This window comes from Centropristis striata, chromosome 2 (assembly GCF_030273125.1).
Source record: "Centropristis striata isolate RG_2023a ecotype Rhode Island chromosome 2, C.striata_1.0, whole genome shotgun sequence".
In the NCBI taxonomy this organism is placed as follows: Eukaryota; Metazoa; Chordata; class Actinopteri; order Perciformes; family Serranidae; genus Centropristis; species Centropristis striata.
Window position 1 is genome coordinate 18594334 of NC_081518.1, and position 26653 is coordinate 18620986.

The window sequence follows — 26653 nt, forward strand, 5'->3', positions numbered from 1 at the left end:
GTGGGTGGGGCCGAATGGTTTTATAAACAGAAATCCTTCATGAATAATTCAGGTCAACACTTAGATTCTTTAACATTTATTTAAATAAATAATTTATTGTACAGAACAATCAAAACAACAAATCAAAGTTTCAGGACGTCACAGAGTTGGAAGCAGCCAGCAGAGACGAGAACTGAGAGTCCGGTCTGAGCTTCAGCACGTCTGGACGGTCGAACTCCACAGCCTGCAGGGCAACACAGACACACACCTGTAATACACCTGTAATTCACCTGTAACACACCTGTAATACACCTGTAACACCTGTAATACACCTGTAACACACCTATAATACACCTGTAACACACCTGTAACACCTGTAATACACATGTAACACACCTGTAATTCACCTGTAACACCTGTAATACACCTGTAACACCTGTAATACAACCTTTAACACCTGTAACACCTGAGCGGAGGGACTCACCTGTCCGTGGTTCAGCACCAGGATGCGGTCTGAGTGCAGCACCGTGTTGATGCGGTGAGCGATGGTCAGCACCGTGCTCGACTGGAACGCCTCTCTGATGGTGGTCTGGATCAGAGCATCCGTCCCGGCATCGATGGACGCTGTCGCCTCGTCCAACAGGACGATCTGAGGGACAGACAGACAGACAGACAGGCTGTCAGACAGGCAGGCAGACAGACAGACAGACAGACAGACAGAATAGAATAGAATAGAATAGAATAGAACTTTATTGTCATTGTACAAGACAACAAAATTTTGTTTGGAGCAGTCCTCCTCCAGTTGCACAGTACAAAATATTGATATTTATATCAATATAGAAAAACACAAAACACAACATTATCAACGCTGTATAAATAAAATGTATATCTAAGTACCAATGTTTTAAAAAGTCCAAGTCCTTAAGTGCAATAGTGCAATAGTGCAATCATGTGTGTATGAGATGAGATGGGGAGTATCAGTGTGGCAGTAGAGTGGGAGTGGAGTTTAATAACGTCACAGCTCTATGGTAGAAACTGTTTTGCAGTCTTGTAGTGCGGGCAGGCAGTGTCCTGTATCGTCTCCCTGAGGGCAGGAGGGTGAAGAGGCAGTGTCCAGGGTTTGTGCTGTCTCTGAGGATGCCCTTGACCCTCCGAGTACAGCGGGTCAGGTAGATGTCCTCCAGTCTGGGGAGCTGGGTGCCGGTGATCCTCTCAGCAGTCTTAATGATGCGCTGGAGAGCTTTCCTGTTGTCTGTGGTGCAGCCAGAGTACCATGCAGTGATGCAGTATGTGAGAACCGACTTGATGGCTGACCTGTAGAAGCTCACCAGCAGCTTTTGTGGGAGACGTGCCCTCTTCAAGCACCTCAGGAAGTGAAGCCTTTGAAGTCCTTTCTTGGCCGTCGCGGTGGTGTTGACGGTCCAAGTCAGGTCATGGCTGATGTTGACCCCTGATGTTCTGCACAACCTCCACTGTCTCGCCATCGATGGTGATGGGGTGATGGACGAAGGGCTTCGTCTTCCTCCTGAAGTCCAGGATCATCTCCTTTGTTTTTGCCGCGTTGAGGATCAGGTTGTTCTCTTTGCTCCAGCTCACCAGGTTCTCCACATCTGTCCTGTAGGCAGCCTCGCTGTTGCCTGAGATCCTGCCTACCACCATGGTGTCGTCTGCAAACTTCAGTATGGTGTTGGCCTCGTGGGTGGGTTTGCAGTCGAGAGTGTAGAGGGAGAAGAGGAAGGGGCTCGACACACAACCCTGTGGTGCACCGATGTTCAGACAGGCAGACAGACAGGCAGACAAGCAAACAGACAAGCAAACAGACAGACAGACAGACAGACAGGCAGACAAGCAGACAGACAAGCAGACAGACCTTAGAGTTCCTCAGTAGAGCTCTACTGAGACACATTAGCTGTCTTTGTCCTACTGATAAGTTTCCTCCATTGTCCGTCACGACGGCCTGCAGCTTCCCGTCCAGACTGCTGATCTGAATAATCAAAATCATAATCATAATCATAATCATAATTATTATTATATAATTAATATATATCCAGTATATGTGACGTACTGCGTCCTTCATGAAGGCCTTCTCCAGCGCGGCCCAGACCTCTTCGTCACTGTGTCTGCTGAATGGGTCGAGGTTGTACCTGCAGAGAGACACACCTGTCTGTCAGCACGGACACATTCAGTCTGTCCCCAAGAAGTCCAACAGAACTATGAGAACCTGTAGTCTCCTGACAGGACGTGGACTGAACCGGTCTGTGAGGAGTTACCTGACTGTCCCGGTGAAGAGCACGGGGTCCTGGGGGATGATGGACAGCTGGGAGCGCAGGGCGGACAGGCTGATGGACGTTATGTCCACTCCATCTATCAGGATGCTTCCTCCCGCCGGTTCCACCAGCCGGTACAGAGCCACGGCCAGAGACGACTTCCCTGGACACACAAAGACACGGAGTCAGGACCTGAGTTCACCTCAGTCCACTGCTCTTCAACCATGTCCTGGACCTGGACCTAGACCTGAACCTGAGCTCCCCCAGGTGGGACAGACAGTCCTCTGGAGACTGTGTCCACAGGGACACAGGGCTCTCCCGCAGGTTGTTCTTACCGGAGCCGGTCCTTCCCACTATGCCGATCTTCTCCCCGGCTCTGATGTGGATCTGCAGCCCGTTGAGGACGACAGGTGAGTTCTGTCTGTACCTCATCTTATAGTCCAGGAAGGTGATGGCTCCGTGCTGAGGCCAGTCCTCTGAGACCTGATCCACCTGAAGCTGTCCAGATGCCTCAGACTCAGAGCCCTGAAACACAACCAGCACCAAGAGTCAGAGACCAGCAGACCTCCCACTCCTCAGGGTCTTTGGTAGTCTTATGCAGACTTCAGACCAGTCCAGACTAGTTCCGACTAGTCCAAAATAGTCCATACTAGTTCAGACCAGTCCAGAATAGATGAGACCAGTCCAGACCAGTCCAGACAGGTTCAGACTGGTTCAGACTGGTTCAAATCAAATCAAACTTTATTTATTTAGTGCTTTTCATACATATAAATGCAACACAAAGTGCTTTACAAAAAATAAGAATAAAAGCAGATGACAAAACCCACCCCTTTCATCTCAACATACGCATCTGTATGTACACATACACATACATGCACCCACACGCACATAGACACGCATGCACACAAACACACACTCAGACTCTCACACAGCACATATTGATTGACAATGTAGAGTTCAGACTGGTTCAGACTAGTCCAGACTATTTCAGACTGGTTCACACTGGTTCATACTAGCTCAGACCAGTCCAGACTACTTCAGACTAGTTCAGAATGGTTCAGACTAGTTCAGTCTAGTTCAGACTGGTTCAGATTAGTCCAGACTAGTTCAGACTGGTTTACACTGGTTCAGACTAGCTCAGACCAGTCCAGACTATTTCAGACTACTTCAGACTACTTCAAAATGGTTCAGACTAGTTCAGACTAGTTCAGACTGGTTCAGACTAGTTCAGGCTAGTTCAGACCAGTCCAGACTAGTTCAGACTGGTTAAGAATAGTTCAGACCAGTCCAGACAAGTTCAGACTGGTTCATATTAGTTCTGACTAGTTCAGACTGGTTTAGACTGGTTCAGACTAGTTCAGACCAGTCCAGACCGGTTCAGACTGGCTCAGACCAGTCCAGACTACTTCAGACTACTTCAGACTAGTTCAGAATGGTTCAGACTAGTTCAGACTAGTTCAGACTGGTTCAGACTAGTTCAGAATGGTTCAGACTGGTTAAGAATAGTTCAGACCAGTCCAGACGAGTTCAGACTGGTTCAGACTGGTTCAAATTAGTTCTGACTAGTTCAGACTGGTTCAGACTAGTTCAGACCAGTCCAGACCGGTTCAGACCGATTCAGACTGGTCCAGACTGGTTGAGACTAGTTCAGACCAGTCCAGACTAGTTCCGACTAGTTCAGACTATTTCAGACCAATCAGACTAATCAAACCAGTCCAGACTAGTTCAGACTGGTTTACACTGGTTCAGACTAGTTCAGACTGGTTCAGATTGGTTCAGATTGGTTCAGATTGGTTCAGATTGGTTCAGACTAGTCCAGACTGGTTCAGACTACTTCAGACTACTTCAGACTGGTTTAGACTGGTTCAGACTAGTGGTCCCAGTGCAATTTCCACTAATCCACTGAAATGAATATAATAACTCATGTGAATCCAGCTGTTCTGTCTCCTACTGTTACATTTGACTTTCTAACTATGGAAGAATTATCCTATCTTTATTCAAGAGCGTAGATTTTCAGTTTGAGAGCATAATTTGTCTTTCTCGTGCTCAGATTTGTTCTCCTCATGCTCACATTTTGCGCTCGCACTCAGATTTCTGCTGCTTTCTTTCAAAATGTGTGCGTGCACTTAAAAATCACATGCTTGTGCTCACATTTCTTCTTCTTGGACACAAACATTTTGCTCGCACTCAAATATGTCCTGTGCGCACTCAAATCTAAAGTCTACGCGCTCAGATCTCAACTCTGCGCTCTCAAAACTTTTGTGCTCGCACCCAGAACACGCACGTCCTCTCAGGTTGAGGTGTCTGCTCAGACTGAACGATGTCCCGCCCTGCGCTTAAAATAGTGTGTTTCACCAGCCAATAGGGAGACAGCTAGATTGTGGGCCGGTCTTAGGTGCGTTCCCTCGCCTTTTTGAGAGCTCCGTCGGGGCGGGTATATGGTCTGTTTGTAAAACTGCTTCTCTTAAAATACACCAATTTACCATATAAGCCAGCTATTTGAATCGTCACCTATTTAAAACGCAGCATATTTATGTAGAATTAATCTTAAGTAGTCCTAAAAAGAGTTATGGTAGTTTAGATTATATATATATTTTTTTTCTATTATTATTATTTATAGATATATATATATATTAATTTTTTTTCATCTGTACAGTCGTGTCACGATAGTCCAGTGGTGAAGTATGCTACCAACTGTTGCATTTTAAACCATGGGACGCCGGTTCGCATCCCGTCCGCCGCACTCTTGCTGCATGTCTTATTATGATTTAAAATTTTAATTGATAAATTAATACAGTAAACAGTAATACAATCCGTGTAACCAGCTGATTCTCTTATTGCAATGTGTATCACCGTCCTATTTACGCGGTCAAAGCCAGGGGGCGCATAATTAGGCTAATGTTGGTAATACTTTCACTTTCACAAGAAGAAGACTTTGAGCAGGATTCGGAGCGCGGCAGCGAATGAATGGGAGACAGATGGATGGCCAAAGACCTCAAGTAAGTTCATTGCTAAATGTTGCTACAACTCAAAACACTTGTACTTATCAACATATATAGCGGGCCTTTGTCGGCACTAGGGACAGAAACTCATTATGAATGAAGTGACGTCAGTGGGGATTCCCTTCAGCTCGCTCTTCATTATGTGTGCCTACCTGCCGCTGGTACGATCATACGTTGCCAATTATTGTACTTTCGTTGTACATGTTACAATGAAGGCCCGCTATATATGTTGATAAGTACGAGTGTCAAAATGATTACTGTACTGTTATTGAAACTACTGTATATGATCGATGTGTTTTGAGTTGTAGCAACATTTAGCAATGAACTTACTTGAGGTCTTTGGCCATCCATCTGGTCTCCCATTCATTCGCTGCCGCGCTCCGAATCCTGCTCAAAGTCTTCTTCTTGTGAAAGTGAAAGTATTACCAACATTAGCCTAATTATGCGCCCCCTGGCTTTGACCACGTAAATAGGACGTTGATACACGTTGCAATAAGAGAATCAGCTGGTTACACGGATTGTATTACTGTTACATTAATTTATCAATTAAAATTTTAAATCATAATAAGACATGCAGCAAGAGTGCGGCGGATGGGATGCGAACCGGCGTCCCATGGTTTAAAAGGCAACAGATGGTAATGTACTTCACCACTGGACTATCGTGACACCACTGTACAGATAAAAAAAAATAAATATATATATATATATCTATAAATAATAATAATAGAAAAAATATATATATATATAATCTAAACTACCATAACTCTTTTTAGGACTACTTAAGATTAATTCTACATAAATATGCTGCGTTTTAAATAGGTGACGATTCAAATAGCTGGCTAATATGGTAAATTGGTGTATTTTAAGAGAGAAGCAGTTTTACAAACAGACCATATACCCGCCCCGACGGAGCGCTCAAAAAGGCAAGGGAACGCACCTAAGACCGGCCCACAATCTAGCTGTCTCCCTATTGGCTGGTGAAACACACTATTTTAAGCGCAGGGCGGGACATCGTTCAGTCTGAGCAGACACCTCAACCTGAGAGGACGTGCGTGTTCTGGGTGCGAGCACAAAAGTTTTGAGAGCGCAGAGTTGAGATCTGAGCGCGTAGACTTTAGATTTGAGTGCGCACAGGACATATTTGAGTGCGAGCAAAATGTTTGTGTCCAAGAAGAAGAAATGTGAGCACAAGCATGTGATTTTTAAGTGCACGCACACATTTTGAAAGAAAGCAGCAGAAATCTGAGTGCGAGCGCAAAATGTGAGCATGAGGAGAACAAATCTGAGCACGAGAAAGACAAATTATGCTCTCAAACTGAAAATCTACGCTCTTGAATAAAGATAGGATAATTCTTCCATATCTAACCATTTCCTACTTAGTTTATCATGTAATATATTATATCTACTGTATCTTATGATAAGTAACCGTGGTATTATGAACCGACCATGGTGAACTCCAGCAGCCGATCCACAGAGATGAAGCGAGCCTTTAACTCCGTCAGGGACAGGATCAGATGCTGACAGTTATTGGTCAGCTGAAAATACAAATATTCATATTAACAACAGACAGTTTACATCGTTTATTATTCCATCAGACAGTAAATGATTATGTTCTTTATCACAACCACAGTACACCTCAGTGTGTGTGTGTGTGTGTGTGCATGTGTGTGTGTGCATGCTCCACCTGTATGATGAAGCTGAGGGTCAGGGCTCTCATGGGGGCACTGCAGACGTTATTAGAGATGAAGACTACCATCAGAGAGATGACCAGCGCCACGACGGTACACAGGCAGTCTACCACGGTGCAGAGCCACCGCAGACCAAAGTTAAACAACAGGAAGTTGTTCACATGTGTGTCAGTGAGGCTCTGAAACCTGAAAAAAAACAATCAGAACGTTATCAACACACACACACAGCTGACGAAGCTCAGGAGGTAAACTGTTAAAGAGTTACAGCTGTGTGTGTGTGTGTGTGTGTGTGTAGGCAAGTGTGTATTACAGCTGTGTGTATGTGAGTGTGTGTGTATGTGAGTGTGTCTTACAGGTGTGTGTAGGTGAGGGTCTTGTCGTAGGCGTGGATGGTGCCGAGGCCTTTGACGATGGAGGTGCAGAGAGAGATGCAGGGAGACCGACTGATGCTTTCCATCCTCTTTAATTCACTGATGTTTCTGAGGAACATCCTGCAGCAAACAGTCACAATAATATCACTATCTCGACAAGCATTGGTAACACTTCTGTTTTATTTCAAAGACATTGTCCTGATTTGCATATGTATTTTGTTTAAACACTTTAAAACCCTTTAATAGAACTTAATAGTTCCGAAATAACTTAATAGAACCGAAAATACAGAAATCCCCAAAATGTCAGCAGATTTTGATACCAAATCTCAGCATGAATTTTTCTATGGTGTTTTAATATGGTATTTTGCAGTAATTAACGACCATTTTTAGCACTTCTCGTCACTTTCAGCACCAAAAATGCAACAACTCATGAGGCATAATTAAGCATGGGAATGCTCTTCATATGCTCATATCATAATGTTTAAACCCCTTGTACACTTAATTAGTTAATTGATTAATATTTGTTAGAATAGTCATGTGTGTCTGTTCCTGTGTACGTCTGTGTGTGTGTGTGTGTGTGTGTGTGTGTGTGTGTGTAAGTTCTCGCTCTGTACGTGTGTCTGCGTGTGTAATCTCTCTGTGTGCATTGATAGGTTAATCATGCAAGCTGCTTTGCTACAATGCTCATGTGCTAATATTACAATTAGTTGCTAAACTATGATTAAACTAAATACATTTACTCCATCTGCTTACTACATGCAAACAATGAAGTGCTGTGTGAGAACCTTCCTCTGCCCTATTTAGAGGAAGATTCTATTATCACAAAAAGATATATTTTGTATGGATGTGTCTGTTGCAAAATCTGTGTCTCCATTTATTTTCTCTGCACCTGGTTTTCCTCAAGGCAGGAGTTGGTGATTTGGCAGTTTGTTGCAGGCCAAGGTCACGGGACATGAGCAGAGAGATACAAGACAGCTCTGCCCAGTGACATGACTCATGTACACGTATTGAATAAACTGACTAACCAGCGGATCAAATGGAGGCAACGTCTGCATAAAGATCTTAGTACTTAGTACATTCTTAGTAAACTTTTGTTAGGCTATAAAATGGGTTCAGGGAAAATAGACTGTGTTCAGACTCGCGAACTGACCAGCCTATCTGTTGTCAGGGAAATGTAAATTGAACCCAGAGACTCTTGGCGTATTGTAATAAAGTGAAGGTAAAGGACGTCTCCTACTAATCCTTCTCCATCAAACGATCTGTGCTGATAAATAGGTGAGAGGTTTTTATGTTGGAGTCAGATAAATTAATTTTAAAGGTTTCCTCAATCCTATTTCCGAACATATTACAGATTCATAACGCACAACAACACGACACACAACATCTTGACACACAGTGCTGAGCTGCATCTCAATGAATCTTCAGGTTCCCAGCTTTCAGATAATGTACACCACTTCTGTTTGGCATCTACTGTTGACCTACTATCTTCCCCAATACCTTTTTAAATGTGTTAGAACGTGAAGGGGTTAAAAACCCTTATGGTGAGAGTAGATTGAACCCCGGGGTCCCGGCTCCTGATGCCAGATCTCTGTCTGTTCTAACAGGTGATGTTTGTTGGTCAGACTCACCGGAGCAGGACGCTGAAGCCCGTCACAAGGAAGAGGATGGGCAGCAGCATGACGGGGAACACCACCGAGTTGATGATGCAGATGGTGAGGGCCATCAGGGAGTAGATGAGCAGCACGTTGAGGTGATGAGGCACCAGAGAGTCAATCTCCAGCTGACTGGACGAGAAACAGTTCAGGATCCGGCCGGACGGCGTTGTGTCGAAGAAGCTCATCAGATTCCCCATGATCTGAGGACAACATGGACCAGTCAGCTAAGAGAAAACATGGACCAATCAGCTGAGAGCAGCCAGACCCTCACAGAGCTGCCATCTGATCTGTTCTGATCTGATCTGATCTGATCTGATCTGATCTGATCTGATCTGATCTGATCTGCTCTGCTCTGCTCTGCTCTGCTCTGCTCTGGTCTGGTCTGGTCTGGTCTGGTCTGGTCTGATCTGATCTGATCTGATCTGATCTGATCTGATCTGATTTGATTTGATTTGATTTGATTTGATTTGATTTGATTTGATTTGATTTGATCTGGTCTGGTCTGGTCTGGTCTGGTCTGATCAGATCTAATCTGGTCTGGTCTGGTCTGGTCTGGTCTGATCTGATCTGATCTGATCTGATCTGATCTGATCTGGTCTGGTCTGGTCTGATCAGATCTAATCTGGTCGTCTGGTCTGGTCTGGTCTGGTCTGATCTGATCTGATCTGGTCTGATCTGATCTGATCTGATCTGATCTGATCTGATCAGATCTAATCTAATATGGTCTGATCTGATCTGATCTGATCTGATCTGGTCTGATCAGATCTAATCTGGTCGTCTGGTCTGGTCTGGTCTGGTCTGATCTGATCTGATCTGATCTGATCTGGTCTGATCAGATCTAATCTGGTCGTCTGGTCTGGTCTGATCTGGTCTGATCTGATCTGGTCTGGTCTGATCTGACCCTGAGACCCAAAAAGCCTGAGACCCTGAGACCCAGACACCCTGAGATCCTGAGACCTGCAGGAAGGAACTCGTGGACAACACCGACACTTAAACAGGACAGGCTTGATATAAAAACTGTCCATCTGGTGGGTGAGATGGAAGATCTTCAGTTTGTTCACTGTTAATCTCTGGCTCTGAGTCTGACCTTCTTCAGCAGCGTGTTGTGCATGGTGGTGGCGGCGTGCAGCGTGACCTTGACATAGCTGACACATTTGGTGATGCAGATAATCAGCATGAGGACAATCAGCACGCCGGAGATCTTCTGGTAGAAGCGCAGGTCTGGGTTCAGAGAGACGTCTCCTTGCTCTGAAGACGTGACGTTGGCAGTCTGAGGAACAGAAACATCTGTTTAACATCTGATATACAGTATGAAGAATATCACGACAAATGATCCATAAACTCATCATGACAATGTTTGCTGAGACTTCTATACAATCAGACTTCTTTCTGAAAGACATGGCAACATGATGCTCCCTGCAAAGCCTCATGGGAAGTGTAGTGCAGGCTCACCCCGTGTCCCTGCTCCAGCCAGTAGCTCATCCACCAGTAGGTCAGAGCGGCGTTCGTCATCAGCAGCACGAAGAGGACCAGGATCAGGAAGCTCACACAGTATCCTGCAACACATGGGCTTTTATTCTTAAGGAAACTCACACAGTATCCTGCAACACATGAGTTTTTATTCTTAAGGAAACTCACACAGTATCCTGCAACACATGGGCTTTTAACTCTGAAGGAAGCTCACACAGTATCCTGCAACACACAGGCTTTTATTCTGAAGGAACCTCACACAGTATCCTGCAACACATGGGCTTTTATTCTGAAGGAAGCTACGTTTTTTTGCTGGCTACGTCATCACGTATGGTGTATGTATATAATAATAATATGATACATAATTTCCTATTCTCTATTTATATCCCTAAACGAGAGGAGTCCCTTAATCTATTCTCTTCTCATATCGCTTAACGAGAGGGGTCCCGTAATCTATTCTCGACTCATGTCGCTAAACAAGAGGTGTCCCTTAATCTATTATCTACCCATATCGCTAAACAAGAGGAGTCCCTTAATCTATTATCTACTCATATCGCTAAACGAGAGGAGTCAGAAGATCCGAAATGTAAAAAATATAAAAGTATATCCAAATATTTAAAAAATTGAAAGCGAGCTGATAAAAGTTCCAGTGCCGTAAAGGGGGAAATGTCACACCGTGGTGAGGTCTTGGGTTTTTTATGTTTTGGTCTCGTCACTGCTTTTATTTTGAAAAGTAACTCTCCTCTCGTTTCAGGTCACCTGCCCCTCCCTGTGTGTGTCACCTGCCTGAGTGTCTCCCCTAATTACCAATTGTGTTCACCTGGTGCTCCCTCCCTCATGTGTTAAATAGTCTGTGTCTCCCTTGTCCTGTGCCAGAGTGTCATTTTTCGTCTCGCCAGCATTACCACAGTTCTTTTCATCGCCACAGTCATCTGCCTTGCTTCGTTTTCAAGTTTGTTCTCCTCGTAAGAGTGATTTTCTTTTGTAAATTTTCACAGCTTAGCTGCTCCCTTAGTTTGTTAGTTGTTTAGATTGCCTTTTGTTATTCCTCCTTCAGAGTGATTTTGAGTTATTTAGTTTTTCTCCCTTATGCTGGGCTTACACCAAACGATTTTCCCAGTCCCAGACTAAAAACTGAAAGTCTTTAGTAAATCTAGGAGTCTTACTGGAGTCACAGCGCGCTCCCGTCATCCCGATCGTTAAGTGTAAGGTAGTCATCTGCGCTGTTTGATATCAGTCTTTTCCTAGTCTTTGGTTTGCGATCATATCAAACGTGTTTGATATTATCGCAAGTCGCAGTGACGGAACACAATCAACAACCAATAGATGAGCAGACCGGCCAGTAAAACCACTTCGACAGGAAAAAGTTACATCACAATAATGTTAGTAAGCTCAAGCCTAAATACAAATATAGAGATGTAATATATTTACGGCCACAAGCGGGATTTTGGGGGCGCTGTTTCATAGTAAAGAGAATAGTAAGCAGACCCGGTTAAAATGTATAAATAAATGTATACATAAATAAGTAATAAATAATTGATGATTAATGTGTGATCAACTAAATGAAAGTTGATAGAGCTGATAAGTATAATTATTCTTATTAAACAAATAAATTAAATATAATTAAATACGACATAAATGTACATCATGAATTATTTTCTAAATTTTCCTTTCCTTTATTCTTCCTTATCTATTCTTCTTGTCTATTTTTACTGTAAAATAGTCAACTTTTCATGTCAAAAACAGAAACCCTTTTTCAGCTTTGTGAGGGGCATTTTGTGGCGTCTTCTTTTCTTTTTCTTTTTCCAACACAAACCACTGCACACACAAATATTGCATGGTAGGTAAAAAAATGCTAAAGAAAATCTAGTTGTAGTATTGTAAATAGTGACCCTGCAAGATTCACAGTCTTTGTAGAATCTCAGTCTGAGACTAGGCTCGGACTAAAAACTCTAAACACTTGTCTTTAGATGTGAGCAGGTGTGAGCTGATAGTCTTGCAGGAGTCTTTCCAAATCTTTTCAAAGTCTTCTGGTGTATAGGTAGCATTAGATTGTTCCTCCATTTTACGGAGTGATTTTTAGTTTAGTCTTTTTCCCTGTTAGGTCTTTTCCTCCCTTTTGGAGCGCCTTTTGTTTATTAGTATTTTATTTTGTCCCTTTTTCCCCCTTCCCTTGTCTAGTTGTTTGTTCCTTATCCCGTAGGATAGTTTGCCCTGAGTTTAAGGATAGTCAGGAGTTTTGTGTTTTTCCCTCTTTTTAGGGATTATTAGTGTTAGGTCTTCTAGACTGTTAATGTTCATAGCCCTTTTGTTTCCTCTGTTCGGGGAGTTCCTCTTGCTGACTAAGTACCAAAATAAAGTGCTTTTGACATACTCTATCTCTGCGTCTGAGTCCTGCTTCGAGCCCGGCCTGACAGGAAAAATCTTTAGTCATGATGAAACAGAGTTGAGAGTTGCAGCAGATCTGCAGTTTTCTGGGATTTTTTTCTAGATATGTGGAGCATAAAAACTGAACGCTGCATCTTGATGTTTAGTTGTGACTCTGGGAACACAGAGCAGACCAGTTCCTGATGATCTGAGAGTTCTGGATGGTAGCTGAGCAGAACACCAGAAATGTATTTCGGCCCTAAACCATTCAGTGCTTTGTAGACCAACAATAGTATTTTGAAATCAATTCTTTGACAGACAGGAAGCCAGTGTGAGGACCTCAGGACTGGAGTAATACTATCTACTTTTTTGGTCATAGTGAGGACTAGGGCAGCAGAGTTCTGAATGAGCTGTAAAGACACTGTTACAGTGTTCGAGTCTGCTGAAGATAAACACATGGACAAGTTTTTACAAATCCTGCTGAGACATTAGTCCTTTAATCCTTGACATATTATTTAGGTGATAGTAGGCTGGCTTGGTAACTGTTTTAATGTGACTGTTGAAGTTCACATCTGAGTCCATGACTACCTACGTTTCTGGCTTGGTTTGTGGTTTTTAGCATCACCGTTTGAAGCTGGGTGCTAACTTTTAATCGTTCTTCCTTGGCTCCAAAAATAATTTCTGTTTTTTCTTTGTTTAATTGGAGTAAATTCTGCACCATCCAATTGTTGATTTGCTCAATGCATCTAATCAGTGCTTGTATTGGACTATAGTCTCCTAGTGATATTGTTCTGTAAATTTCTGTGTTGTCTGCATAGCTATGGTATGAGCCAGTTGGAGCATGTAGATGTTAAACAGAAGAGGCCCCAGAATGGACCCTTGGAGAACTATTGACACAAAGTAGTCCCTGCCCTTCAAGTAGGATTCAAACCATTTCAAATGTAAACATCAGTCAGCTGGAGGGGTTCCCTTCAGTAACAGGTTAGTCTGGAACATGAAGAACGCCACAAACTAACGGGGCCCTCACATGACCACGTCCATTATTCATATAAATATAATAGCATAGCTGTTAAGAGTTTAATTTAAGAGCTGATATCTAGACATTTAACATGGTTTTAATGATTATAACCAAATCATGATCAACAAAGCCATGGAAAATGTCTAGATATCAGCTCTTAAATTAAACTCTTATCAGCTCGTTTTGTTGTTATCATTATATTTGTCCAAACAAATGTACCTTTAGTTGTAGCAGGCATTAAAATAAAAAAATGCAGTGAAGAAAACAATGGTGGTCTTATCATTTGTGTGTGTGTGTGTGTACCTCCGGCTGCCTGCAGGTATTTCAGGAACACTCTCAAGCCGACTCCCTCTCTGCTCTGCTCCGGAGCAATCAGTTGATCAGCAACTGCACAGAGAACACACACAGTTATTGATCTGTTATTGATCAGTTAGTGATCTGTTATTAATTTGTTATTGATCTGTTATTGATCTGATATTGTTATTACAAATTAAAGAACAATCATATTCTTCAGACTCACGTTTACAGTCCGGTGACGATGCGTCGATGTTCTCGTCAGACTCGTCAAAGGCTGCGAAGAGACAGACACAGAGCAGCAGATAGTCTTGTTTACCTCTTCGTCTCTGGCGCCGCTCCAGGTGGCAGCCTGTAGCCGCAGCTCCCGTAGTGTATTGTAACTTTTGTTTAATTGTTGGTTTTTATTCTTTTTGGTGTTGGTTTTTATCTATCACATACTGTTCACAAACGTTGTGACAATGGCTGGACTAAGTTTTACTACCATTCTCCACGTTCTTCTGTTACTTTTTCTACTCTTTGTAACGGAGAACCTCGCCGGTAGTTATGAGGGCATTGTTTACACGCGCAAACAGCTGATTGCGCTGCGCGAGCCTCTACTGCTGCCCGGAGACAGACTTGCGGTCCCGCATGAGTTGCGGAGGAGACGCCTGGGTTGCAGGTCTGGAGCCTTGCGGAGGGAGAGAAGGAGGAAACATAAACCAGCAGTCCCGGCGATTATTATGGGAAACGTGAGGTCTTTGTTAAATAAGACGGACGAGCTCTCAGCGCTGGTGAAGACCCAGAGGGAATACCGTGAGTGTAGCGTTTTTTGCTTCAGTGAAACTTGGCTGCACTCACATATCCCGGATAGCAGCGTTGATGTTCCTGGCTACAGTTTGGTTCGAGGAGACAGAGACTGTTCCAAAAGTGGGAAAAAGAAAGGTGGCGGGCTTGCACTTTATGTGAGTGAGACGGTGGTGTAACCCCGGGCACGTCAGTGTGAAGGAATGGCTCTGTACCGCGGACATTGAACTGCTTGCTGTGGGAATGCGCCTGTATTATTTGCCGAGGGAGTTCACGTCCACCATGTTTGTCGCTGTTTACATCCCCCCGTCAGCTAATGCAGCAGTGGCCTGTGAAGTCATCAGCACCGTCACTGCTAAACTACAGACTGAACACCCGGATGCATTCATGGTCATTACAGGGGATTTTAATCATGCCTCTCTGGGCAAAACATTAAATAACTTCCAACAATATGTTGACTGCCCCACCAGAGACAATAAGACGCTGGATCTCCTGTATGCTAACAACATGGATGCATATGAGGCAACAGCCCTCCCCCCCTTGGCAGGTCGGACCACAACTTGGTCATGTTGACCCCAAAGTATGTTCCTCTGGTGAAAAGGCAGCCTGTGAACACCAGGACGGTGAGGAGGTGGACACACGAGGCCTCTGAGGCACTGCAGGACTGCTTTGGGTCGACAGACTGGGATGTACTCTGTGAGCCATATGGGGAGGACATTGACAATATGACTGACTGCATCACAGAGTATATTAAATTCTGTGAGGAAACCACCGTGCCAGCCCGGACAGTACGCTGCTTCTCCAACAACAAGCCCTGGATTACCAGTGACCTGAAGGCACTTCTTAACAAGAAGAAGAGGGCTTTCATGTCTGGAGACAGAGAGGAGCAGGGGAGAGTGCAGCACAAACTCAGGGAGATGCTGAGGACATGTAAGGACACCTACAGGAGGAAGCTGGAGGCCAAACTCCAACAGAACAGTGTGAGGGATGTGTGGACAGGAATGAAACACATCACAGGGATGAAGGGGAAGGACAGGCAGATGTCAGGGAGCCTGGACAGAGCAAACCAGTTTAACAACTTTTTTAACAGGTTTAGCTCACCGCCTGCCACCCCTTCTGCACCCTCTGCCCCCCACACATCCACACTGTCCCGAATGGCTCTACCCTCCCCCCAGCATTCTCCAGTGCAGCACCTCTCCATCTGCCCCCCCTCCTCCTCCTCCTACATTGATGACATCTGCACCAACCCCCCCTCAGCGGTGACTACAGGCCAGGTAAAGAGGCAGCTGGAAAGACTCCATCAGCGTAAAGCTGCAGGTCCTGATGGTATCACACCCAGGATCCTGAAGACCTGCGCCAGCCAGCTGTCTCCTGTACTACGACACCTGTACAACCTGAGTCTGAGTCAGGAGAAAGTCCCGCTGCTGTGGAAGACCTCCTGCTTGGTCCCAGTCCCCAAGAAGTCGAGACCATCTGACCCAGCAGACTACAGACCTGTCGCCCTCACATCTCATGTGATGAAGGTCCTGGAGAGACTCGTCTTGGCCCAGCTGAGGCCACAGGTGAGGACGTTTCTGGAGCCCTTGCAATTTGCCTACCAGCCCCATTTAGGAGTCGACGATGCTGTCATCTACTTGCTGCAACGAGCCCATTTGTATCTGGATGGTGGAGGAAGCACTGTGAGGATCACATTCTTTGATTTCTCCAGTGCTTTCAACACCATTCAACCTCTGCTATTGGGTGAGAAGCTGCGGGGGATGGGTGTCGACGACTCTAGGATCTCCTGGATTACTGACTACTTGACAGGCAGGCCACAGTTTGTCCGTCTGGGCAGTGTCCTGTCTGATGTGGTGGTCAGTGATACAGGAGCTCCGCAGGGAACTGTGCTTTCTCCCTTCCTCTTCACCTTATACACCACTGACTTTCAGTACAACTCTGAGTCATGTCACCTGCAGAAGTTTTCTGACGACTCAGCTGTTGTCGGGTGTATAAGAGAGGGAGAGGAGGGTGAGTACAGGACACTGGTGGACAGATTTGTAGAGTGGTCCGAACAGAATCACCTGAAGCTGAACGTCAACAAGACCAGAGAGATGGTGATTGACTTCAGGAGGAAGAAGATGCTTCCACAGCCACTTCTGATCAGGGGGGAGGTGGTGGAGGAGGTGGAGGACTATAAATACCTCGGAGTGGTGATCGGCAACAGACTGGACTGGAAATCTAACACAGAGGCTGTGTACAAGAAGGGGCTGAGCAGACTTTATTTCCTGAGGAAGCTGAGATCCTTCAATGTGTGCAGCAAGATGTTGGAGATCTTCTACCAGTCTGTTGTTGCCAGCGCCATTTTCTTTGCTGCTGTGTGTTTGGGCAGCAGCATCAGAGCCAGCGACACCAACAGACTTGATAAAATTATCAAGAAGGCTGGCTCTGTACTCGGTCTCAGGCTGGAGACTTTTGGGACTGTGGTGGAGAGGAGAAAACTGAACAAACTGCTGGCCATCATGGACAATGATCAGCACCCTCTCCATCACACAGTAGAAAGACAGCAGAGCACCTTCTCTCACAGGCTGCTCCAGCTCTGCTGTCATAGGGACAGATATAAAAAATCTTTCCTTCCACATGCCATCACACTGTACAATAACAAATAATAGTCTGGTTCATTACATACTGTCTATGCACTTTATGTGTTTTTTATGCACACTGTTCATTGCACCTTATTTGTTTCATAGCACCAACATTTTTATACTGTATATTCATATTTATTCTGCACTGGAATTCTATTCTACTCCTTAATACATACTCCTTCTTTAGACACTTAATTTTTTATTATATTTTATTGTATTTTTATATTTTATTGCTTGTAGTATGCCTAGGTTGTTCTTTTATTTAATTGTGTTGTTATTGTCTATGTGTGTAATGCTGCTGCTACACTGTAATTTCCCAGCTTGGGATAAATAAAGTCTATCTATCTATCTATCTATCTATCTATCTATCTATCTATCTATCTATCTATCTATCTATCTATCTATCTATCTATCTATCTATCTATCTATCTATCTATCTATCTATCTATCTATCTATCTATCTATCTATCTATCTATCTATCTATCTATCTATCTATCTACTTGTTTATTTATTTATAATTTAGCAGTTTGTTGTTTCCAGCTGGAGTCTGCTGGTTGTGAACAGAGTGAACCAGCTGCTTCAGTTTCCCTTCAAGTGTTCATTATATTTATCATTCTTCCTCCTCAGACAGCTGATCTTACCAACCAGACAAATCGTCATTTAAGCTCTCAAACAGAGTTCTTGTGGGATTATTTGTGGGAGTAAAATACCAAAGGATCATATTAGTGAAGAGTTTGTGAGGACATCATGAGTGTTGGTGTGGTACCTGGGTTGACGATGCCTCCGTCACTGCGTTCTCTCTGCTTCACCTTCAGCTTCGTCTGTTCGTCTTTCTGAGGCTGAAAACAAGAAACAAGCAGTGGAGATGATGACCCTGGTCCAGGGAGCTGGATCATGAAACAGTGAACTGAAACGTGTTGGTGAAGGTACCCGCTCCGCGGAAGCGTGCTCCGTCAGGTATGCAGTGAGGAGCGCTGTGTAGTGACGACCGGCCTGCATCAGGTCCTGGTGAGGTCCTGCTTCCAGGACCGCCCCGTCCTTCAGGACCAGGACCTCATCACAGTACTCCAGGTACTGCAGGACACACACACACTCATTAATACTCCATGGTCTGTTAGTTTCTGATCTGACTCAGCAGTCTTAACTCACCTGCAGCTGGTGAGTCACCAGGATGACCGACTTCCCCCTCAGCTCCTTCTTGATGCACTCCTCGAAGATGTGTTTGCCCACGTGGACGTCAACGGCGGACAGGGGGTCGTCCAGCAGGTACAGGTCTCTGTCGGAGTAGACGGCCCGGGCCAGACTGATCCGCTGCCTCTGTCCCCCTGACAGGTTCACGCCCTGCTCCCCTAGCTGAGACACACAGGACATCTCATTATAAACACACCGGTTTATTCAGCTGGTTGGGGACTGATCCAGATCCAGATCCAGTCTCTTACCAAAGTCTGATCTCCGAAAGGCAGCAAGTCCATGTCAACGTCCAGACAGCAGGACCGGAGCACTCTGTTGTACCTGCAGAGCCACAAACACTCAGTTAACCAATCAAAAACATTAATTAATACCATTAATAATTAATAATAATTAGGGCCGGGACTTTAACGCGTTAATTAAGATTAATTAATTACACAAAAATTAACGCGTTAAAAAATTTACGCATTTTAATCGCACTTATTTTTGCACCGCGGAACGTTTCTCACTGGATGAGTTTCAGGTGGACCGATTATACTGGAGCACCAACTAGCGTTCATGAGTTCAGACAACAACAAACCACAGTGAACATGAAGGAAGAAGCTGATGAGAGCGCTTTGGTCGGCCCCGTGGATGATGGGACATTTTGTTACAGAAAACCAATGGATGGAAGCGTCGATAAGAGCATGGTTGTGTTGCTATGCAACAAGGAATTCACATATCACCGCAGCACATCGAGCCTCAAGTATCACCTCAATGCTAAACATATAGCAGCTAGCGGCTAGTGTGGTAGCTAGCGTGGATTGTGTTTTACTTAAAAAACCAAAGTATTATAGTTTATAGAAGGTCTACCTACCTATAGGCTACCTGAATTTTTGAAATGTACTATATTTCTAAATATGCTATTGCTACATTTAATGTCAAAAATTGCACTGGTCTGTTGGACTTGAACAAAAATAAACAATATTTTTGTTGCTTAAGCTTATGTATTCAGTCATTATTCAATGGTATACTAAAAATCCATGTGAAAAAAATACCTCTCACTATTCTCAGGTTAAATATGCGATTAAAATGCGATTAATTTTGATTCATTAATTATAAAGCCTCTAATTAATTAGATTAATTTTTGTGATCGAGTCCCGGCCCTAATTATTATTATTATTATTATTATTATTATTATTATTATTATTACCTGCAGAGGTCCAGCGGTGCCCCCATCAGGATGTTGTCCTGGACCGTCCCGTAGAAGATCCAGGCCTGCTGAGCAGCATACGCTATCGAACCGGACACCTGGACCGAGCCCTTCTGCAGGTGCATCTACACACACACACACACACACACACACACACACACACACACACACACAGACACAGGTGAGAGTGATGTAACACCTGACAGACAGGTGAGTGTGAGGTAACACCTGAAAGACAGCTCACCTGTTCTAACAGACTACAGATCACTGACGTCTTCCCGCTGCCAACATTCCCACACACTCCCAGCAGTCGGCCCTGCAGAAAACATCACACTGTTAAACATTTCTGCTGGTGTTATATTTTCAGACCTTGCTGACAGAGACCATGGTCTGAGTTTTCCTCTGATGATGAGACGGATGTGACAGGTGAACCTCCCAAAGCAGGTAGAAAACACAGGTCATGGTTAATGAAATTAAAAATGAATGAAATGTCCGTGGTGTTTACAGCGTCTCATAACGACAGTGGTGGAAGAAATATTCAGATCCTTTTTACTTCAGTAAAAGTACTAATACTACACTGTACTCCACTACAAGTAAAAGCCCTGCATTAAAAACTTAAAAGTAAAAAAGTATCAGCATCAAAATGTACTTAAAGTATCAAAAGTAAAAGTACTCGTTATGAACCCACTCAGATTGTTATATTTATTTCAAATATATTATTATATAAACATGCCTAATCATTTGAAATTGATCACCTTTTTTTTTACATTAAATCTTACCTGAAAATTGATTTATTTAAGCAGTGTTTTAAGTTTGTAAAAATAGGGCTCATTTTTATTACTTTATATACTGTGATGAGGTTAAAAACAATTTTAAAAGGTCTTATGATTTTGCATTTATCATGTTTTTCATGTTAAATCTCGACCTGAAAAGTAACTAAAGCTGTCAGCTAAATGTAGTGGAGTAAAAAGTACAATATTTGCCTCAAAATGTAGTGGAGTAGAAGTATAAAGTTACATAAAATGGAAATACTCAAGTAAACTACAAGTACCTCAAAACTCTACTTAAGTACAGTACTTGAGTAAATGTACTTGTAGTTACTTTCCACCACTGCATAAAGAGGTCTGTTCAACTCTCCCTCATATAACTTAGATAATAAATAAACACTGTTGTGTAGGTTTCATCCGTCGGACCTTGTGCAGGGTGAAGGAGATGTCCCTCAGGACCGGCGTCCCCTCGCTGGCTCTGGTTTTGGACACCAGGTCGTCCCCGTCCTCCGTCTCCTGGTGGAGCGGTCTGTTCCAGGACAGAGTGGCCTTCTCCATGACGACGGTGGCTGACTTCATGTCTGAGTTCTGGATGATGTACGACTCTGGATTCTCTGTCAGCAGCAACGTCTGCACACACACACACACACATATTAATGTCTACGTGGGGAGCTTGTCAACCTGCTGTTGTTCACATGGAGGAGGATCTTATCCTGATAACTGTGAGTTAACCTGGACAGTTTACTGGTTTTTAGGAGTTCTGTGTTCAGGTGAGTCTCAGGTGAGTCTCAAATGAGTCTCAGGTACCTTCAGGCGATTTACAGACACGACGGCTTCAGACACAAAGTTGATGGTCGGGGCCAACCAGGACAGAATGAACCTGACACAGTTAAAGAGGGTGATGACCGGGAACGCCTGAGGAGACGAGAAGCATTGTTACAACCCAGGCTGCTGAAAACCATCACATCTGCAGCTTTTAATGAGTAAATAACAAACTGGTGTTTATAAAATCACATTTCAGAGTGTAAGCCAGCTTTACAGGTCACTGGCAGGAGAGTTAGCAGCAGTTAGAGTTAGTAGTGTTAGTATTATCAGCATAGGTGTGGTGGTGCTGACCGTGCTGGCTGTGAGCGGGAGGCCGAGCGCCGTGTGGGCGATGAAGGTGACTATGACGGCCATGATGGGGACCAGTGGGCTCAGAGTCACGCTGAGGTTCTGGATCAGAGCAGCTTTCTCCAGCATCCTCCTCTCCAGACCCCTGATGTCTGACATCATTCATCATCTTTATTATTGTACAATTTATTACACGGTGTATCAGTCAGTCAGTGAAAGTCACATTTAAGAACTTTAAATCTGTTATTTTAAAACAACAACAAAAACAAAAAGAGAAGACCCTGAACCAGACCCATGACCAGACCCTGGACCTGAACCCAGAGGCAGGTCGTTGGGGCCAGTTGGGGCCCCGAGGGCCAACAAGCTACAAACAAAAGCAGTGACTGTAGGAGACCCCCCTCAGGGGGCCCCACCCGACTCCAGCCACTCTTTGTGTAAACATACAAACAAACAAACAAACAGCAACAACAAAGACACTGAAAGAAAGTTAACCTGATGTGTGTGTGTGGGGGGGTGTAACTGTTAAAACCCTCTGTAATTTTTCATGTTTATATTTCTGAATTTCACATTTTTAAATGTTTATATTCATATTTTGAAAAAAAATGTTACATTTTGGAGCTTACATTTCTTTTTTGTGGTGATTATTAGATTATTTCACTGAGCCTGTACAAGTGAGAGTCTGTAAAGGGGAGAGTCTGTACAGGTGAGGGCCGAGAGACTGTACAGGTGAGGGGTTCAGGGTTTACCTGTGACTCTGCTGTAGAAGGACGACTCCCAAACAAACATCTTGATGAGTTTGATGCATGTTAGGATTTCACTGATGGTTCTGACTCGGCTGTCTGTGTTCTCCACCGTCTTTTTCTGGAACTTGTTGATGATCTTGGCAGCAGCGAGCTGGAACACAGAGACATGACTGAACAACATGGCCAGAGAGCGCCCTCTGCTGGACACCAGAGGAACTACTCTACAGTCAGTCTGACCTGCTGCACAGAGCAGCATCAGAGTCTGTTCTCAGGGTTAATGCTAAGCTAAGCTAACCACACCTGGGCAAGGATGACGATGAATAGGATGGCGAAGCCTATCAGCGTGGTGTAGTTTAGGATGTGGCAGGAGTAGATGGCACAACCAAGCAGCAGCAGAGGGAATGGAAGCATCATGGGAGCCAATAAGAAACCTTCATACATCTTCTGACTGTCAGTGGTCAACACATTCACCATCTAGAGACAGACAAACAGAGAGACAGACAGAGAGAATAACAAACAGTCAGTTTATATTTACAATCAACTATAAAGTTTATCAGTGTGAATATTCAATATTTTGCCATATGTAATAACTGACCCATTCTTTGTGCTAAGCTAGGCAAACAATTTCCCTCTGTTTCCATTCTTTGTGCTAAGCTAGACAAACAGTTTCCCTCTGTTTCCATTCTTTGTGCTAAGCTAGACAAACAGTTTCCCTCTGTTTCCATTCTTTGTGCTAAGCTAGGCTAACCTGTCCCACAGAGACTCCGGCGTGCGTCCTCAGAGACAGGATCTTGTGGAAGCCCATCATGCAGAACCCGGTCCTCATCCTGATGGCAGTCCTAATGTTGATGGTCCACATCACCGAAAAACACACGATCTTCAGAACCAGAGCCAGGAAGAAGACCAGACACAGACCCAGTCCGCCCCCCACCGAGGACAAGTCCGGATGCATGATGTACAGGACAATGTGGTAGACCAGGACTCCCTGAGAGGACAGAGAGACATTATAGGGACCTGAGAAGACACAGAGACATTATAGAGACCTGAGAGGAAAGGAGTCATTATAGGGACCTGAGAGGACACAGAGACATTATAGAGACCTGAGAGGAAACGGAGTCATTATAGGGACCTGAGAGGACACAGAGACATTATAGAGACCTGACAGGACACAGTCATTATACGGACCTGAGAGGACACAGAGACATTATAGAGACCTGAGAGGACACGGAGTCACTATAGGGAAATGAGAGGACACAGAGACATTATAGGGACCTGAGAGGACACGGAGTCATTATAGGGAAATGAGAGGACACAGAGACAGACCGGGGCAGATTTATTTGCAAATAAATAAATAATAATAATAATAACAACAACAATGTTGCGGTGACTCACGGAGCTGAAGAAGAGGAACAGCATGAAGAGTGTGGCAAAGAAGACGATGGCGAGGAGACGCTTCATCTGGAAACGAAGCAGAACACGAAGCAGAGACGCCTGCTGGAGACCCACAGAACCCACCTCCTGGTTCCACAGTGTCCTCAGCCTGACAACAACAACAACAACAACACATCAGCAACAACACAACACCTCCTATAGGGTGTTCAACGTGGGTTAAGGAAAAGCCTGGCTTATTTTGATAAGTCTCGCTAGTTTAAGTGAGAGATGCGTTCCATCAGAGTGGTTAATGTGATTCCCGACTCAGTAACCATGGTAACTAATACCGCTCAGTAACCATGGTAACTTACACCACTGAACTAGCCTGCACCACTGAACTGACAAGCTTATTTTAGCTGTGTGTCAAATAATTCCTGACGGACTGAAACAATATGGCAAAAATCAGTTCCGCCAGGTTTCTGTTCGTGCACGCGTCACTTTTGTCATGTCAGCGCGGAAAGTTTAGACCTAGTTTTTTTATGTTACCATCTGGTTTAGACCTTTTTTCTAACAATGTGACGAGGCATGCATTTACACACCTATTTCAGTCAATATGTTTTTTAATTCGTGCAACTTGTGCTTTGGAGTTAATTCCTTTATTTGAAAACTAAACATGTGTAATTTAAGAAAAGTGTGCAAAAGTTTTTAGTAGTCCTTTATTCATTCATTTTGTTCTAGCTGTTAAGACAAAAACAACAACAACACAATAAATCCAGTCCAAACCATGACGTTCTGCTGCCGCTGTGGTAAAATGTATACTTACATCCTTCTCTATTTTTTTTATCTCAATTTAATTATTCTATTTTTAGCTTTTTGTCTCCATATCGAGTTTTTGGTTTTCATTTCCCAGAGGCATATGAGGCTTGCAGATCGCACTGACATCCTGTAAAATAAAATGTGTCAAAGAGTACGCTTAGCTGATTATGTAGTTGCCAGTTATTATTTAATTTCTCAGTTTCATCATCACTTGCTGCTGCAGTTGTTCCAGCTGTGTCCTGCAGCAAGGTGCATGGTTATACACAATCTGAAGAATGAAGATACAGCCCAAACATTATTATGTTTTCACTTGTCCAAGTCCTTTTTTGGCTGTTCAGATTCCTACTGTTGATATGTAACAGAATAATTAATATATGACAGGGTTACTTCACCAAGTTAGGCCAATTAACAGTAAATTCATTTTAGTTGTGAGTTCTCCCAACTTAGCCTACAGCTAACTGTGAACATACATCTGTTATTATCCAGCCTACTGATAATATAACCACTCTTATTGATCTAGTGATCTAATTGATAATTTATTAACAACTACAAATAAAACAATAAGTAGGCTTTAATTACTCGTGCATTTTATCAGTCTGCATTTTTTTGCCATGCCATCTCCCTGGCTCTGTTAATGGAGTAGTATTGTCTGTTATTGTGACTGTCACTTTATATTCTTCATAAAGCTTCAGCGCTGCTTTTCACCACTCTTTGCGACAACTAATTGGCTGTTCCCGGCTGTTCCACGATCGATTAATACGGGCTGCTTATATACTCCGTGCTCGGGTACAATGCCGCCTTGTATAGCCTGGGTTGAGTTAGCGTTGACTAGACTCGGCTGAGCTGCGTTAGTGGAACGGCTTTAGCCTCAAGTGATAGTTGGTGTTAATTCTAACCAGGCTTTTACAATGAAGCCACGGTTTGTTTAGCCACATTGATGGAACCGCCCTCAGCAAAACATTAAAAACAACAACACAACAGCAACAACAACAGCACATCATAAACAAAACAACAACAACACATCAGCAACAACAACAACAACAACAACACAACAACAACACATCAACAACAATAACAACACATCAGCAACAACAACAGCACAACATCAACAAAACACCAACAACACACCAGCAACAACAACAACAACAACACAACAACACATCAACAACAATAACAACACATCAGCCGCACATCAACAACAACACATCAACACACATGTTGCGGCTGGATGGATAAGAGAACCTTGTAATAAATTATGTATAAATAAACGTTTATTGTGACGATTGTTGTTGTTTACCCATCTCCGTTGACTTTGGCTCTGTCCTCGGGGGACAGGTGGAGGGAGTTGACGTCCAGCTTCTTCCTGAACATGGACCACATCAGAAGAGTCATCGAGGACAGGCTGGTGAAGGACTGGAAGCCGGATCCGTCCTCAGGGCCAGACCTCAAAACCACAACAAGCACAGCGTTCAGAATCTGATCCACTACAGAAACCAGAACCAGTCCATCTACAGAGACCAGAACCAGTCCATCTACAGAGACCAGAACCAGTCCAGCTACAGAGACCAGACCCAGTCCCCCCCATCATCCAGAGCCGGATGATGACAGTGAGAGGTGATTGAAAGCTCTAGATGAAGCTAGTGTAAGGTGGTAGAAAGCTCTGGAGTGAAGCAGCAGTTGAATGTTCAGTGATCTGTTCTCACCTTTCACCTGCTGCCTTCTCTCTGCTGTGAGGACTTTGGGGTGCATCCCAATCTGCTACTAGTTCTTCTTTATCATCCATCCTGCAGAAACAGAAACAGACCCTTGATCAGACTCATCAGGTCCTGATGAACGGTAAACACTCGTCTCAGACACACACACACACACACACACACACACACACATATTCTATTTTATTGTATTGGTGTTGTGCTGGGGCTGGAATTGCCAATTCCTGAGGAA

The 26653-nt window shown here is 43.9% G+C and overlaps 1 protein-coding gene across 1 annotated transcript; it reads right to left on the bottom strand.

Moving 5' to 3' along the window:
* Positions 1-60: 60 nt before the first annotated feature.
* On the bottom strand, positions 61-25388 carry LOC131993064 (ATP-binding cassette sub-family C member 12-like). The gene is made up of 28 exons (XM_059358774.1): positions 25289-25388; positions 23915-24062; positions 23271-23507; positions 22823-22996; positions 22526-22673; positions 21783-21931; positions 21474-21581; positions 21093-21296; positions 20144-20215; positions 19900-20024; positions 18959-19031; positions 18669-18872; positions 18421-18593; positions 18286-18317; positions 14338-14388; positions 14121-14204; positions 10415-10518; positions 10050-10232; positions 8936-9162; positions 7290-7427; positions 6933-7122; positions 6694-6783; positions 2582-2771; positions 2250-2409; positions 2045-2123; positions 1850-1963; positions 464-628; positions 61-223 (listed from the first exon to the last, which is right to left on the bottom strand). Exons 1-28 carry the CDS (start codon positions 25309-25311, stop codon positions 131-133), a joined length of 3738 nt encoding a protein of 1245 aa, XP_059214757.1. The 5' UTR covers positions 25312-25388; the 3' UTR covers positions 61-130.
* Between the last annotated feature and the right edge of the window lie 1265 nt (positions 25389-26653).

Bases quoted from the DNA above. Each gene is read 5' to 3' on its own strand.
- LOC131993064 (XM_059358774.1), bottom strand. From the start codon at position 25,311: ATGCAGACTGATAAAATGCACGA. The intron at 2,772-6,693 runs GTCGGTTCATAA...GTTGTGTTTCAG, and splicing joins GGCTGCTGGAGTTCACCATG to GGCTCTGAGTCTGAGGCATC. The intron at 1,964-2,044 runs GTACGTCACATA...TTGATTATTCAG, and splicing joins AGGCCTTCATGAAGGACGCA to ATCAGCAGTCTGGACGGGAA.